Raw genomic sequence first — 16,989 nt, 5'->3', positions numbered from 1 at the left:
AAAACATATGGACACTGCCAGGACTTCCAGGAAAGAAGTTGGAATTTCAAACAAGGTGGATCTGGGGTGAATTAGCGGGGGTAGAAAAGATCAAGGTTTTGGATGGGGGAAGATAAGAGATGGTGGTGAACAGCTGTTTTAAAGACCTGGAGGGAGGAGTGGGATTGAAGGGAGTGAGGGAGTTTGTTCCAGAGGCGGGAGAAAAGAGGCATGAAAGAGTGAAGGTGAGCAGAGAGCCGAGATTTCGGCAGTTTAACCATCAGAGGGTTGCTGGCAGATCTTGTGCGACCTGTAGGAATATTTGGGGGACAGAGCACAGAGAGTTGGGGTGCAAGGCCGGAGAGGAGTCGGTAGAAGACAGAAAGACCACCTACCTGCCTGCGGTGAGTGAGTGAAAGGCCCTCAGAGATAGCTTCATCGTGGGAGATTCCAATAATTCTGAAAGCTTTGGTTTCAACAGCGTGAAGCCGAGCTAGGTGTGAGGCAGGAGCACCGGCCCATAGGGGAGAACAGTATTCCATTGAGCTGCGGATGAAAGCCTTGTATGTGGTGAGGAGCTCAGGTGTGCCAAGGAAGGACTTCGCACGACGGAGGATGCCCAGTCGGCGACTGGCTTTGGAGGCCAGCTTGGAAATGTGGTTTTCCCAAGAAAGATCATGGCAGATAGTGAGACCCAAAAGCTTGAGCGACAGAACTTCTTGGAGAGGATTGTTGAGAAAGTAGATGGGAGGGTTGTCCAGTCGATCTTTTCGGAGAGACATAGTAAGAGTGTGAGATTTGTCAGGATTGAAAGACATGTTCCACTTGTTTGACCAGTCTGTGATTTTGTCCAAGTCTTCAGAGAGTGAGGAGGCTGCAGACTGCCGATCTGAGGGAAGAGGACACCGTCACAATTTCGGTCTTTGAGGCCGGCCGATAGGCACGAGGTTCTCCTGACCACGTGGCCCTTGACTTGGTTTGTCCGCACAATGTGGGCGCTTTCAGGATGAACTTTAGCCGGGGAGCGTTTGGGTGCGTGGCGCCTTTGGGCGCCCCGGTCTGATACTGCCGCCCACGCGCAGAACACCATGTGAGTGCACGTGGGTCCCGGCGGTCCCACTGGCCTAGCGCTACCATGTTTAGACAGCGAGATCCGTCCCCGGGCACCGGCAAGCCAGGCACGGTAGGACACCCGCGGAGCCCCGGCGGGCCAGGGGCGCGCGAGCCTACGCGTTAGCGTGCTACGGCGGAATCAACGGCTTCGGCCACGGCCGGGCCGATACTCGGCCCGGTCGCACCGGAAATGAACTGGTTCGAGCGGCAGAGAGTTGGAGCGGCAGAGAGTGGAGCGAATGGAGCGGCAGAGAGTGGAGTCATCAGCAAAGAGATAGAGAGGATTTTCAAGAGAGTCAGAGAGATCATTGATGAAGACCAGAAAAAGCATGGGGCCCAGAACACTGCCTTGGGGAACTCCAGCCTGAACAGGAAGAGGAGATGAGAGAAACCCATTCAGGGCCACACGTTGACGACGACTAGAGAGGAAGTCCGCCAGCCATGCGTGGAGATTTCCATGGATACCAAAGGAGGAGAGTTTGGTGAGCAGAGCGGGGTGCCAGACCGTGTCGAAGGCACGTGATATGTCGAGGGAGACAGCTCTAATTTCCTGTTTGGCATTGAGGACCTCCATCCATTGTTGAGACAGCAGAAGCAGCATGTCCAGAGTAGAGTGACCTGGTCTGAAACCAAATTGATGATCAGAGATCAAGCCATTGGAGAAGAGGAAAGATTTCATATCCGAAGCAATGATGGATTCCATGACTTTGCTGATAATTGGGAGAAGGCTGATTGGTCTGTAGTTGCTAGGATCTGTTTTTGCACCTTTTTTGTGCAAAGCGGTGATGTTGGCTGATTTCCAAGCAGATGGCAGTTGACCTTGAGCAAAAGAGAGGGTGAAGAGAACATAGAGAGGGTGAGATAGAGCAGCAGGGCAGGATTTTAGGACCCGTGGGCTGATGCCGTCGGGTCCAGTTGGAGAATCAGAGTCGAGGGTTGACAGAAACTTTTCCACCTTGTCAGGAGGAAAGGACACTGAGTCCAGGAGCAGCAGGGTACGACTGGGTATGGTGGGTACAGAGAGGGATGGGTTTGGGACACAAGATTTAGAGGCAAACACAGAGTTGAGGCATTCGGCTTTGTCACGTGCGGTGTCAACTGTGTAGCCATTTGAGGTAAGGGAGGGGATGGAGGGGGAACAAACACCAGAAACGGATTTGACCAGACGCCACCAGCATTTGGAAGAGGGAGACAGATAAGAGAGTTCTGTCCTGAGAACGGAGAGATATTGTTTCCTGGCTCTCCTGAGGGTGGACACACACTTGTTTCGGGCTTTGTGAAAGGAAATGAGATTTCCTTCCGTTGGATTTGCTTTCCAGGAGACGAAGGCAAGTTGTTTCTGGGCAACAGCCTCACCACAAGATTCCGTGTACCATGGACGGGAGGAAGGGTATGACAACTGAAGACGAGATGGGATAAATCTGTGCATGAGAGAGAGCAATTTACTTTGGAAGAATTCCCAGGATGAGTTGATGTCAGAGGTGGTAGAGATGGGAGACCAGTCCAGATGATTGATGGCTGCTTGAAGACCGTGCCAGTTGGCCTGAGTGAAATGCCAGACTCGTCGACGCTGAGCAGGCTCCCTGAGGATGGTCAGAGAGATGTCCACTTTAACAAGGACATGATCAGATGATCCGATTGGAGCAGAAGAAGAGCAGCAGACATTTTCAGGGAAGTTAGTCATAACCAAGTCCAGAAGAGAAGATGTTCCGTTGACTGAGATCCGGGTCGGGAAATTGACAGATTGTGTCAGTCCCAGTGAGTCGCAGAAGTCCTTTGCCGAGGAGCCATGGCTGGTGAGAGAGGTACGCACACCCAGCCAACTGGCATGATGACAGTTGAAATCACCACATATGAGGAAGAGAGAATTGGGATGAGTAGATAGAAGTTGGTCCATATTATCAGACAGCGAGATGTAGATGGAGTCATCACTGTTTGGTGGACGGTACAACACACATATGAACAAGAGGTGGGAGCGAAGGGGAAGCCGTAGCCAGAGGTATTCCTGGGGGTGAGGTGGAGAGAGTGCAGTGCAGGGCGAGTGAGGAAGAGAGTTTTTGATAAAGATAGCAAGCCTGCCTCCAGGACGAGGCTCAGGTCTATCATACCGGAGGAGGGAGTAGCCCGGGAGAGATACTAAGGAATCAGAGACATCATAAAGGAGGAAAGTTTCTGTTAAGCAGATCACGTCTGGTTTGGCAGAAGCAACCTGTATGGAGAGATCAGTTAAGTTTGAACGAAGGCCCCGGATGTTTGAGGTCCATACCGTTAATGAAGAGGAAGGGGGAGCATCAGATACAGAACAGGGGGGAGGAGGGGTAGGGTAAGATGGGTAAGATGTGGAAGAGGTGGAAGAGGTAGGGAGAGCTGTTGAAGGTGTGTCAGAGATTTCAGAATAGCTCGGAGAAAGGGAAGGATGGGGCAGACAAAAGGTTTGATGGTGATTGGGTGAGGCACAATGAGGTGTTATTTGAGGAGGGGGAAGAGCGAGGCAGAAGGTTGGGGGAGATGGAGGTGAGCGTTGGAAGGGGGAAGAAGCGGGGAGGACGCTTTGAGGAGGGGGAGTGAGAGGGGGGAAATTGAGAAGCAATGAGGGTGGGGAGATTTGAAGGTGAGGGGTGAGGGGGGAGTTTGGGAGGGAAGGGACAAGGGGAGGGATTTGAAAGGGATGGGATATGGGGGAGATTTGGAGGGGAGGGGTGAGGCAGGAGTCTAGGAGGGGAGGGGCGAGGGTGAGGGGGTAGTTTAGGAGGGAGGGGGCAAGGGGGGAGATTTGAAAGGGATGGGTGATGGGGAAGATTTGGAGGGGAGGGGTGATGGGGAAGTTTGGAGGGGAGGGGTGAGATTGGATTTTAGAAAGTGTACGATTTATGGGAAACGAACATTTATTGCTAAATGAGTTTCTTGTGACCTTCGAGTCAAAAATACGTTTAAGGACGCTGGATGGAGGATGGAGTGCAGGAGAGTTTAGGGAATGTAGAAAAAAGGCACTATAGGAGATGGATATTTTTTTGGGGATGAATTGATTTGGTGAGCAAGTCGAAAGCAGCCTTTTAAAGAAGAAGAAGAAAAAGGTGTTATAAAATATGACGGAATACATAACTTGAGGGGAAAGTGTAAACATTGAAGGTTAATAACAGTGAAAACTATCTGGGGAAATGGGGGAGAAACACGTGGTCGAAGAACGAACGAACGAATAAGAATGAATAAACGAATGAGAACAGAGAAGGAAATGTTTTTATTTTTTATTTTTTTGAGTTGAGATTTACACAAGGAAGTAGGCTATGGGTGAAAAGCCTGGGAATACAGAGAACGAAATTTATTGGATCACAAACGACGGACCGCTGAGAGAAAAACAAAGCCTCAAGGTTGTACAGTGTACACTGTACAAGGCCTCAAGACACGACACGAATTAACACGATTTTCAATACAGGTATGAAAGATTTGCACCGAAAAATCTTCGTCGGGACACAATATACGTACAACACCATAAATAAATAGTTTTAACGAAAATACAAATGGGAACAATCACTTAAGTTCGATTTCAAATCGTTCGCGACGTGGCAAAGGCCTTGCTCGCGACACGGCAAACAGACGATCAATTTATGAAAGATAAACACCGAGAAACAACCAAAGTTGCACACAATAACTTCACACACCGAAAGATAAATACAGTTTCGACAAAATACAATTGTGAACAGACTTAACTTCGAAAAACGTGGAGACCGTGTGGAGCTTCGAAAATCCCTCCCACCGTCTCCGAGATCTCGCGAGACTCCCAGTTCATTTTTATATCCAAGATGGCTGCCAAACCACGTGACCTATGACATCATCATTTTCAAACTATATGCAACAGTGGTGTTAGATGATATTTGTAAAATTCCGCATCAATAGGGTAAGTGGTTTCAGAGATGGAATGATTTTTTATTTTCCTTCAATCCAATATGGCTGCCACACCATGTGACCAATGATGTTTTCTTGATCATCTTTTAATCGCCATGCCTAGTCAATGACACACATAAAGTTTTGAGTCAATCGATTTGGTGGTTTTGGAGAAGATGTTTTTTAAAGGTTTTAGGTTAATTCCAATATGGCGGCCAGATTGCAGACAATGACGTGCTGTTTCTGACAATGTCGCCGTTCCCTATGGAAGTGTTATATGACAAAGATCTTGCAGGATGAAAATGGAATGTTGGAAATGCAATAAAACCTAAAATTACATAAGGCAGTATCTCATTACAGAAATTAAAACTGAGTAAAATCAACTGTCTTTCTTGTGTCTTTGCAGTATTGGAGGCACTGAATATGGATGCTATGATGGATGAAATCCAAATGTGGATGAACGCAAAAGATACCAAGAATCCACGCATCCTAGTAGTTGAAGGTTTTCTCCTCTACACTTATCTGTAGGTTTTTACTCTACTTTTTTCTGTTACATTCTACAGATTATGTTTTGGAACTTGGTGTAACATTTTGCCCTCACCCCTTGACTTTTTCACATTTTGTTGTGTTCAGCCTAAATTTAAATTTGATTAAATCGAGATTTTTTTTTGTCACTGATCGACAAATAATACTCCGTAATGTCAAAGTGGATTTTTTTTTTTAGAAATCCTTACGAAATCATAAAAAACTAAATAGAGAAATATCTAATTCACATAAGTATTCACACCCCTGAGTCTTGGGGTCATTGTCATGTTGGAATGTAAATCTCTGCCACAGTCCAAGGTATTTTACACTCGGAAGCAGGTTATCAAGGATTTGCCTGCATTTGGCTCCATTCATTGTTCCATCTATCCTTACAAGTGTACCAGTCCCTGCCACTGAAAAGCACCTCCATAGCATGATGCTGCCACCACCATGCTTAACAGTAAGGATGCTGATGGAAAGGTGGTGATGAGCTGTGCTCAGTTTCCGCCAGACATAGCGCTTTGCATTCAGGCCAAACTGTTCAATTTACCTCTCATCAGACCACAGAATCTTTTGCCATGAAACAGAAATTATGCTCTGAGTCTTTCACGTGACTTTTTGCAAACTGCATGTGTGCTGTCATGTGCCTTTTTCTCAGTAGTGCATTCTGTCTGGCCACTCTCCCATAAAGCCTAGATTTGTGAAGTGCGACAGAGACTGTTGTCCTTCCAGCAGGTTGTCCCAAGTCAGCCAGGGATCTCTGTAGTTCTGTCAGAGTGGTCATTGGTTTCTTGGTCACCTCCCTGACCAAGGTCCTTCTTGCCCGGTTGCTTAGTTTGGTCGGATGGCCAGCTTTAGGAAGTGTCTGGGTAGTTACATACTTTCCATTTCCTCCTAATTATGGAGCTCACTGTGCTCTTAGGAACTTTCAACACTTTAAAATTGTTTTATGCCCTTCCTCAGATCTATGCCTTCTCACAATTATATCTCGGAGTTCTACAGACAGTTCCTGGGACGTCATGGTAGAATTTCTGCTCTGACATGCACTGTCGACTGTGGGACCTTATATTGAAAGGTGCATTTCATTGTATATCATATCCAATCAATTGAATTGGCCACAGGTGGGCTCCAATCAAGTTGTATAGACATCTCAATGAAGATCAAAGGAAATTGGATGCACCTGAGCTCAATTTGGAATATAATAGCAAAGGGGATAAATGCTTATTAACTCGAGAGATTTCAGCTTTTCATTTTTAATTGTTTTGTAAAAAAGAAAAATATATATCCACTGACATTATGGGGTATTATGCTTAGATCAGTGACAAAAAAATCTCAATTTAATCCATTTTAAATTCAGGTTGTAACAAAACAAAATGTGAAAAAAGTCAAGGGGTGTGAATACTTTCTGAAGGCACTATATGTCTTTTTTATGGACTTTAGCACTTGTGCTTGTGGACTCGGCTCAGCCCGCAGTGCAGGGCAATGACTTGATGGATGGAGCTGTGGTTGGTCCTCGTACGGCTCGGCTCGCAGTGCAGTGCAGTGACTCGGCGGATCGAGCTGCGATTGGTCCTTCCCTGTGCCTGTGGGCTTGCCTCGGTTGTCCTTTGTGAGTCAGCCCTGCTTGGCAAGGAACTGATGGACCGAGAATGTGAGGCTTGGCAATTTTAAAGAGCATGGGAGCTAAGGAGGTCCGAGCGTGGGAGTGAAGGAGGTTCAAGCATGGGAGTCGATGAGCATTTTTGCGCGAGCGAGATGAGGGTCAAACTGAGTGATTTTGCACTATAATTTTTGTTGAAGAACTGAGTGATTTTTGTGAAAGCATTTATTGTTGTAAGCTGAATAGGCACAATTTAATGTATTAAGGACAGTGGGTAGAGCGGGACATAAGGAAAAGGAAGGAGATGGGTAAGGGGGATGAGGAGATGAGGTAGGGAGTGAGTGGAGTGAGGGGAGGGTGGGAGTTCAGAGAAGAGGGAGTGAGTGGGGTGGAGGTACGTATGAGTGCCTCCAGGGTGGGGGAGAAGAGTCGAGCGTGGAGGGAGTGAAGTGGGCTGGGAGGAGGGGAGTAACGAGTGGAGAAAGAGCAGTGTGTGTGCGAGAGCATACACAGGGTTAGGCTAACACGCTCGGGTGTTAGGTCCAGCAGGTCAGCCCGGGTTGTGCTGCTGATTGATGACCTGACCTGAGCATCCCATATTTATCAAGATGGTACTAGCTCTGCCAGGTGGGTAGCGGTTCAGAAGCAATGTTAGGCAAGGTCGTTTGAATGTGGGATCAACGGGATGAGGGGAGAGGGACCGAGGTGGTGGAGATGATGCAGAGAAGGAGGTAGTAGGTGTTGTGTGTGCAGGAGACCAGATGGAAATGAGAAAGGACGAGGAGGTTGGTAGGAGGGTACAAGCTGTTGCATGCAGGAGGGGACGGAAGGAGTAATGGTGTGGGAATAATAGTATTGGAAGAGATCAGCAAGCCGGTCTACCTTTACGGTCTGGAGACAGTGGTAGTGACTGAGAGACAACATCAGAGGCTGCAGGTTTGTGAGAACAACTGGGTCAGGAGGATTGTGGATGTGAAGAGGGTGGCTAGGTGGAGAATGGATGAACTGAGGGAGGAGATTGGTGAAATGCCAGCTGAGATGGGCTGGATGTTTGGTGCAGATGGGGGAAGAGAGGTTGGCAAAGAGAGTGGATATTTTGAGGGAACAAGGTAGGAGGAAAACAGGTAGACTTTGGTTGAGATGGGAGGATTGTGTGAAGAGGGATATCAGAAAGGTGCGGGTGGTTGGAGAGTGGAGAGAGTTGGCTGACGACAGAGGGGAGTGGGGGAGGATCATGGTCAAGGCAGGGCAGGAGATTGGTACCATTGGACCTCAGTAGTGTATATATGTTGCTTCTGGGACACTCTCATTTTTCCCATTGACTTACATGTTAATTTTTCCCCTCCCTCATTGCCCCTAAACACCTCTATTTCTCTCACCCTGTTCTTTACGAACCTTCTAACCTTTTGACATGTTATCCTTATTCATTAGACCACTTAAACAATGGTCCTTCTGTGTGAACCTGTGATCCTTCTGACCTTATGGACCTTTTAACCTTTTACTCTTAATATCTTCTGGTGAATCATCTTTGGCCCACTCAAACAACGACCCTACAAATATTTGTTTATGCGTGGGAAATAATTTAATTCTCTTGCCACTCCCTTCACCATCTAATATATTAACAAAAAAGATGTTTGAGTTTGGTTCTTTATTAAGATATTTTAACTGAGCTAAGATAAAATGGTAAACCTCCCTCAATGTTCTTGTTTGAGTGCCTCCAGTGCCACATACCATTTTTAAATTAAAGTATATATTTTCCTGGCAACCATCAAAGTTTTCCGTCCACTCAAAAATATTTCCATCTTTTTTACCCAATTCACCGGTATTTAAATTAATTCTCTTATTTGTTTTGTAAATTTTTTTACCAGTTGTCTTTTCAATTATACCTATTTGATATTTTTCACATTCGTTATGTTTACCATTTATATACCAAGGTTGATTACACCTCCACTCTTTAGTCTGGTTGGTACTTGGTTCTGTCATTTATATAATTGTAAAAAGGCGGCGGTAGCCCGTTAAAATCCCTAACCCCCCTTTTTAACTTATCACTTATATACTTATATAACCATAAGGGAGACTATCAATTCCATTTTCTAAAATAAACCTCTTATCATCAAAAGCCCCCAATGCTTTCTTATTTATCTCTTCTGAATATAATTGATGTTTATAACTTCTTATTCCATTAATCTTTCTAAACTCTTCTTTCTTTGTTGTTAAACAGTTATAATAATCCTTAAAGTTTATTGTTTCTTTAATGACATTTTTCTTTATGCCTTTTAACTTCTTATCAGTTTTTTCAACGTTATTCACAATGTATTTATAAGCATAAGCCTTAGACCTCAATCCCACAAATTCACTCATGACATTTCCTCCTAATTCATCCTTAAACTTTCCAATCACCTTTTTATTTTTAGAAGAGAACAACTCACTCTCTGGACTGTAATTACTAGTGTCATAGATATTAATGTCCCTTTTCATGTCTGAATAAACATCATCAGTATTAATTTGCAAAATAAAACTATCTGTATCCATATAAAGTAGATGAACATCATTTTGATATTTCTTCCTCAAGTTATTATAAAAGTAATCATACATTAATGACTTTGATAAATCAAGAATTGATGTTCCAATATAAATAGGTTTGTCCATTTTAATACTCTCTTTAATCAAATGGATCGCACAAAAGTTCTCAGTAAAGACCTCAGCTCTAGTAAAACTCGGTCTATTAATTAATTTTGATGCTTGTTTCCAAGATGTTGATAGTCTGATATTTTGTCTTTTTCTCACATTTTCCATGGTCTTACCAAAGACCGCATTATTCATCAATTTATAAAAGTCTTTCTCAAAATCTGTTTTTGACTCTGTTCTTCTTTGTGTATTAAAATCAATGTACCCCTTCAACCAATGACTTTGATTGAACTTTAGAACCCTATGGATCTTCTCTACTCTTAGACCTTTTGATAAATATTGTTGCAAATTTCTTTGGTGTAGAACATAATTTTTCTTGTTATATAATGTAGTAAGTAATTTTTCTGTTGATTCACCTATATTAAATGATTGTTGATAATCACTTAACCACTCCTTCTTTGGACTTTCCTTTTCACAAGCAAATGGGAGATCTTTGTGTAGGTTATGAAGTTCCTCTGGATATTTCAAATCGACCTCAAAATAATAACCAACCTTTGAATCATTCAATTCTTTTTGTGTAGAGATACATACATCTTGTAAAACCTTTTTGTAATCTTTTTCCTTTACCCATCTAAGTTTTCCATAAGGAAGAGCCTGAGACATTGCCCAGCCATACAGGTTGTTCGCATCATAATACATCAAGTAGGAGCTCTCTACCGATGGATTATAATTTGGAATGTACTTGTTATTTGCTTTAGCATATCTCTTTGAACAGACTTGTGAAATTCCTCCTCTCTTTGCCTTTTCAATCATCAAAAGCATATCAACATCGGTTATCAAATCCAAACTTGTTTTGTCATTTTTAACATCGCGCTCCAAGCCAATCCAGGAGCAGTGTAATAGTGAGCAGGATCCAATCCATATCCAGAATGACAGATTGTTCTGAAAGCCTCAAACACATCAGCCAACAAAAGCACATCAGTTTTGAGGTACAAATCGTGATACTCACCAAGATTCTTAATGTTATATTTTTTCCAAACATTTTGTGCGTGTACATAATCTTTATCAGATATATGACTATTATTTAATTTGTTATAGAAATTTTCTTTTAAAGGAAGTTGTGTTTCATTGAATCTCTCAAATGAGTCCATATAGTCATAGGGGTAAATTCCCTTTTGTGTTAGAAAATCTTTATCTAAAAAATACTCTGAAAGACATGGAAACTCTTTTAGATTTTGAACCAAGTTAGCCAATGGACTTGCCATGAATTTAAATGTATCAAGAAATCTGATATGAGTAATAGGAGATGTGTGAATTGTTTTTGTGAATGAAATGTATTTCTGATCCGTGTTTGGAATTGCTGAGATACTTCCAGAAGTCTTTGAGAGTTCCTTGATAAATAGATGTGTATCATAATGAGCGTTGTTATGAAGAAAGACAGGAATGAAAGGGGGGAGTTGATAATTAATATTACAACTTTGATGAGCCGGACCTCTATATTTACCAGTGAGATGACAATGGTCTCTAACCTTTAGACCTTTACCAATTTTCTCCTCACAAATATGACAGACATTGTTTTTTATAAATTCCCTTTTTTCTTTACTTGTTAAGGACATTGGTCTATTGGTTTCTCTCATTATCTTGGTTAATCGAACACAGTCTTTTTCTAGTCGTTTCACAAACTCCTCTGGGGTATTTGAGCCTCTATACATCTCTAACTTGTATATTTATCACCAACGGATGATTTGATATAATAACAAAAACCACAAGGAGTATGTTTTTGATATTTATTTGTGTATGATTCTTTTGGATCTGGAGAAGCAGTATCAATTTTTTCTAAAATACTTTCAAAATCAGCATATATAACAAATGGATGTTTTATTGTTTTCTTTTCATCTTTGAATGTGATCTTTGAGTCTTTTTTAGGCATGTTGATTACCGTTGATTTATGTTCACCACAATAATTTGAATGTTTATCTAATCTTTCTTGTGTATGGAAGAAGTTAAGACAACGCATACAAATATATATTTTATTTGTTCTTTTACATACTTGTGGTTTTATTAATTTAGCAATATCTTTGATGTATGTATAATGTGAATTTTCCTCTGAATTAAAATATAGAAGATTAATATGAGTTTGTTTACAATTGTCAGAAAGCTTTAAAACCTGAATGTTGTTTGTTTCTGTTAGACCATAAACATTAACTGATAAATTATTCATCTTTTCAAATTTAGGAATATCATTTAAAGTCATCGGAAACTTTAGATCTTTCGTATTTAATGTATTCTCATATTTTTTATAATGAGATACTCTTTCATCATGAAAATGTGGAGGATGTAAGTGTGCTAAAATAGACCAGAGAAAACATTTATTGTCTTTATTTTTGATATTGATAACTGCTTTTCTATTTTTGATAACACTGGGTAAATCAATGTAAGAAGAAGCTTTTAGAGGATCTGATTTAAGAATATGAATGTCTATGTAAATAATTTTTCCTATATTGAATCCACTTCCTACGATTGAATTATCCACATCTTGCTCTTGTTTAATAAGTTCATCATAGACTCCTGATGTTTTAAAATCTTGATATGAAGATATAAAGTGTGGCTCAGTTCTCATGTATGGTGTATCTATAACTCCTTTATCCTTTGTCATTTCTAATTTTACTCCCATATAAAATTTTAGTGGTTTCATTTCTTTTAGTGTTTTTTCAATCAACGTTTGAACAGCAGGTTTAACTATTTCTACAGCATCAACTATAGACTCTGGTTCAGGAGGTTTGAAGTTAAAGACTCTTATTTTAATATGTCCTTTGAATGCACCATCAGTATTTTTAATAGTAAACAATTTTGACAAGTGTTTGTTAGTTTTAAGATGGGCTTTAAACCCCTTCTTGAGGATGGTTGTTTTACAGACCTTACAATGTTTTGTTTTAGGTGGAAGAGGGGAAAGTTTGTTAAGAATGTTGTATGTATGTTTTGCGGTGAGAATATGTTGTTTATAATATTTTACTTCCTTCTCGCAAGTATCACAATAAACCATATTTATAGCGTGAGAAAACGTGGTGTTTTATATATATCACTGTGCTTAAAATAAAACACTTTTGAGCTTAACAGCTCCGTTTTATATATATTGCTGTGCTTAAACTAAAACACTTTTTCACTCAGAATCATCTAAGTCATAACTATCACATGAATACTCAGAATCATACTCAGAGTCATCAATAAAGCTACTCTCATAACTATCATTTGAGCACAAACTATTAGTATCATAACTATCATCTGTGTTCAATGAAATACTATCATCACCTTCGTCCGAGTTCAATGAAATACTATCATCACTATCGTCCGAGTTCAATGAAATAGTAAAATCTTCACTGCTGTAATGACTCATATTTAATTAGCAGAAAAAACCTTTCCATCTATACCAATATACTTTCTTTCATTAACGGATTCAATCTCTACATTTTTAATATCAAAAGTTATCTTTAAATAATCTCTAACTATCATAGAACGAAATGACATTTCACCAGAAATATTAACATCATTCATTTTACTTAGATCTACACCCTTTGGATTATTAAAGTAAATACAAATTTCTCCACGAGTATTGTTGATGGTCTTATCATTCTTTTTCAAAGTATCGTGGTCAATCACTTTTTCAAGCTTTGAATAAATTGCCAGGAGTAGAGGAGAAACTTTTGTTAGATTTACTTTAATGGATGTCTTTCCAGGTATAGTTAGAGCTCTTCCTTTAAATGAAATAGAGGGGCTCATGTTATTTTCCATAACTGGTTTTACCCAAAAATTTCCATATTTATCTTTGTTCAATTTAACATCTTTGACATATTTTTCTATATTTTTCACCGAAGTAGAGTTTGATTGAAATTTGTCTTTTGTGCTTTGAAACATTGTATTTATTAATGAATAAACTTGCGTTTAGTTTAAGTAAAAATTTACCATATAAATATGATAAGTTCTGAAGGATATTTAGAATTTCCAGACTCTCCATATGATAAATTAGAGAATTGTCCGGCTTGTGATAGAATAGGGCTTAATAATGAGGGTTCATATAAACAATGTATTTTCTGTGATTTAATTTTAATTAATGATAATAAAAAATATAAATATATATATAACTCTTTTAAATTAGAACCAAAAATGAATTACTTTACAAGATTAATAAGAGAGATGAATGTTAAGTATTGTGATGATAATACACCATTTCTTTCAAGGGAAGAGACTATTTGTATTGAGGAAATGTATAAGGGTTTAATGATATTTATTATTCAAAATAATTTTAATGGAAATGTTAATACAAGATACTATATAAATAAAATAATGAATTATTTTGAAATTAAACCCGAACTCAGGATAAAATATAGAGTTTCTAAAATAGCTCAAAAAAAGTTAGATGACTTGTTTTCCAAAGATATAAATGAATGATTTTTTACCCGTTTGGGAAAATAAGATAAAATTTAATAACCATAAAAACATTCCAAATTCATTGAGATGTCTAATAGTTGGTTCAAGCGGATGTGGGAAAACCTGTTTACTTTTAAAGATGCTCCTTGGTCCTAATTTTTTAGATTATGATAATTTAATAATTTTTACAAAGTCAAGTTTTCAACCCGAGTATCAACTACTCTCACAGGGTTTTAATGCGGGTCTTAAAAAGGAAGACATTATCGGTTTATTTAAACTTCAAAACAAACTAAATGATTGTAATATTGAAGATATAATACAATTAGTTTGTGATACACAGAAATCAAAACCAAAACCCATAACTTGTATTCTCAGTGATAATACGGATGATATACCTTCACCCCAAGATTTAGATAAATCAAAAAAGAACCTCGTTATCTTTGATGATTGTGTCAATGAGAGAAACCAAACAGTAATGGATAGCTACTATACAAGAGGGAGACATTCTTCTTGTAATTGTATTTATCTTAGTCAGTCATATTTTCAACTCCCTCGGCGCTCAATAAGAAACAATGCTAATACTTTTATTTTATTTAAGTTGAATTCAATAGATACAAATAATAATTTTTGGAGAGATAGTTGTTCTACATTATGTAGTAAGAAGGAATTTGAAAATTATATGAAACACGATTGGAAAATAGAAATGTATTGTTGTGAAACAAGATGAGATACTAACTGATATTTTACACACATAAATGACAACAATTATTATTAATCTTGTCGGTAAATCTGCTTCAGGAAAGAACTTTCATAAATCTAAACTCTTGAATAGTAAAAATGAAAAGATTATAAGTTTTTTTTTAAAAACACCCTATGATTCGTTTTGTGAGTACTACAACCAGAGCAAAGCGACCAGGAGAAGTAGAAGGGAAAGATTATTACTACATTTCAATGGAGGAACATATGCGATTGAGGAACGAAGGTCAAATATTTGAGGAGGTCTCTCTTGGTTCTACAAAATATTCACATTGTAAGAGTGAGTTAAATAAAGTAAAATCTAATGGTCTTGGGATTTTAGAAACTAATCCTGAAGGAATGAGACAAATTATTAAACAATTGTGTGGTGATGGAGTTAAGATTTTATCATTCGGTTTTGATATCGATGAGGAGACTCAACGCAAACGTATGAAAAGCAGAGATACAAGTATTAGTGAAGAAGAAATAACAACTCGTATTAATACCAATAAAGAATTTGATGAAATATTTAAAGAAAAGGATTTATTTCAACACATTTACTATAATGACAAAGAAAAGGAAAATTTTCCCATTGACCTTTACAATTCATTAAATGATATTTTTCAATAAATAAATACAGAAAATGAATACCGAAGAAAGAGCAAGAAAGTTTAAAGAACATCAAGAGTTGGTTTCAAAAGTTGTAAAGCAACAGGAAGAGATAAAGAAGAAACGGAGACAGAAACTAACTGGTGAAGAAGCCTTTGAAAGAAAACAAGAGAAATTTTTTAAACCGCTTTTAAAAACTCAACACCCTACAGTTCCCACGGTAGAATTTACTCCGAAAAAACTTCAAATGCTCAAAGATTTTAGTCAGATAACAAAACAAGAACTTGGAAAATTAGAATATAATGATGAAGAATTATTTCAGAAACTTGAAGAGGTAAATCAACCCCCTAATTATGTAGTGGAAGCTCTTCAAAACAATGAATATTTGGCAGATTCAAAAACCAGAGCAGGTCTCATTCCAACAGAAGAACCAGCAGTGTTTCATCTTGTGGAAGAAAAGGTATTGATATTTATTGATGTTCTTGAGTTCTACTCAACCAAATGTTAAATTAACTCCAAGATTAATGTTTCTTCTAACAAACCCCGGATTCAGCGGTTCAAAATATTTTGAGGAACCACTTGATATGGAAAGAGAGGAAGATAGGGTATATATTGAGTTGCTAAATGCACTTGATTATGGAGTTTCTGTTGCTGGTAAAAGTAAGAAGAATGAGAAGGAGAAACATATTATTGATGCTTTAAGTAAGCTTGGTTCGGGTGTTAGTTTTCTTCCAAATGACCCATCACAATTAGTTAATAGGCTATTATTGTTGTTAGGTAGTAAGAAGGCTGGAAACAACAATTGTTTTAATGAATCCTCAGCCATTTTAGATCAGTTGATGAACATGAAAATAATTAATAAATGTCAATACAAAGATATTTTATTAGATATTAAATAAGATGAGAAGCACAATTCTTAGTTTTAATTTCACAACGAGCGATTACACAGCTTCATTCCCTTACCCACTACAACTTGACCCCCTTACCTCATATGAGGCATCTTTGTTGTCAATGGAAACTTACAATACCCTTTTTAATATCACAGAGAAAAACAACAAGTTTAGTTATAATCCAGGAAGTGGATATAAAACTATAACCGTTTCACCTGGAGCTTACGAGATTTCTCAAATATCTTCAGAAGTCTCTCGCCTTATGAAAGAAAAAGGTGATGAACCAAAAAATATTGTAATAGATATTCAAAAACACACTTCAAAATCAACTATTAAACTTAAAAATAATTATAAAGTTGATTTCACGATTGAAAATTCGTTTAGAGAGCTATTGGGTTTCTCTTCAAAAAAGATTGAAAATAACGGGACGTTTTACAGTGATAATGTTATCCAAATATCCTCCGGTATAAATTCAGTATTAATTCATTGTGATTTGATTGATGGTGCTTATAACGATGGAATAAGAACAAATACAATATTTTCATTCAGTGCATACTCAACCCCGATTGGTTATAAATTTAATATGGAACCAAAAAATCTTGT

General features: G+C 38.9%; 1 protein-coding gene across 2 annotated transcripts in view; it reads left to right on the top strand.

Annotated features, from left to right (window-relative positions):
• Positions 1 to 16,989, top strand: part of LOC137425997 (nicotinamide riboside kinase 2) — a 52,167-nt gene that overhangs the window by 9,724 nt on the left and 25,454 nt on the right. For both annotated transcript variants that reach the window (XM_078776803.1, XM_068114719.2), the window contains exon 4: positions 5,381 to 5,498. In XM_078776803.1, the coding sequence (XP_078632929.1) occupies positions 5,381 to 5,498 (118 nt within the window). The remainder of the gene's footprint in view (positions 1 to 5,380; positions 5,499 to 16,989) is intronic.

Source organism: Myxine glutinosa, chromosome 4 (assembly GCF_964187855.1).
Source record: "Myxine glutinosa chromosome 4, kmMyxGlut1.1, whole genome shotgun sequence".
NCBI lineage: Eukaryota > Metazoa > Chordata > Myxini > Myxiniformes > Myxinidae > Myxine > Myxine glutinosa.
The sequence above is the reverse complement of the archived record's forward strand: the minus strand, read 5'-3'. Positions and strand labels throughout refer to the sequence as shown.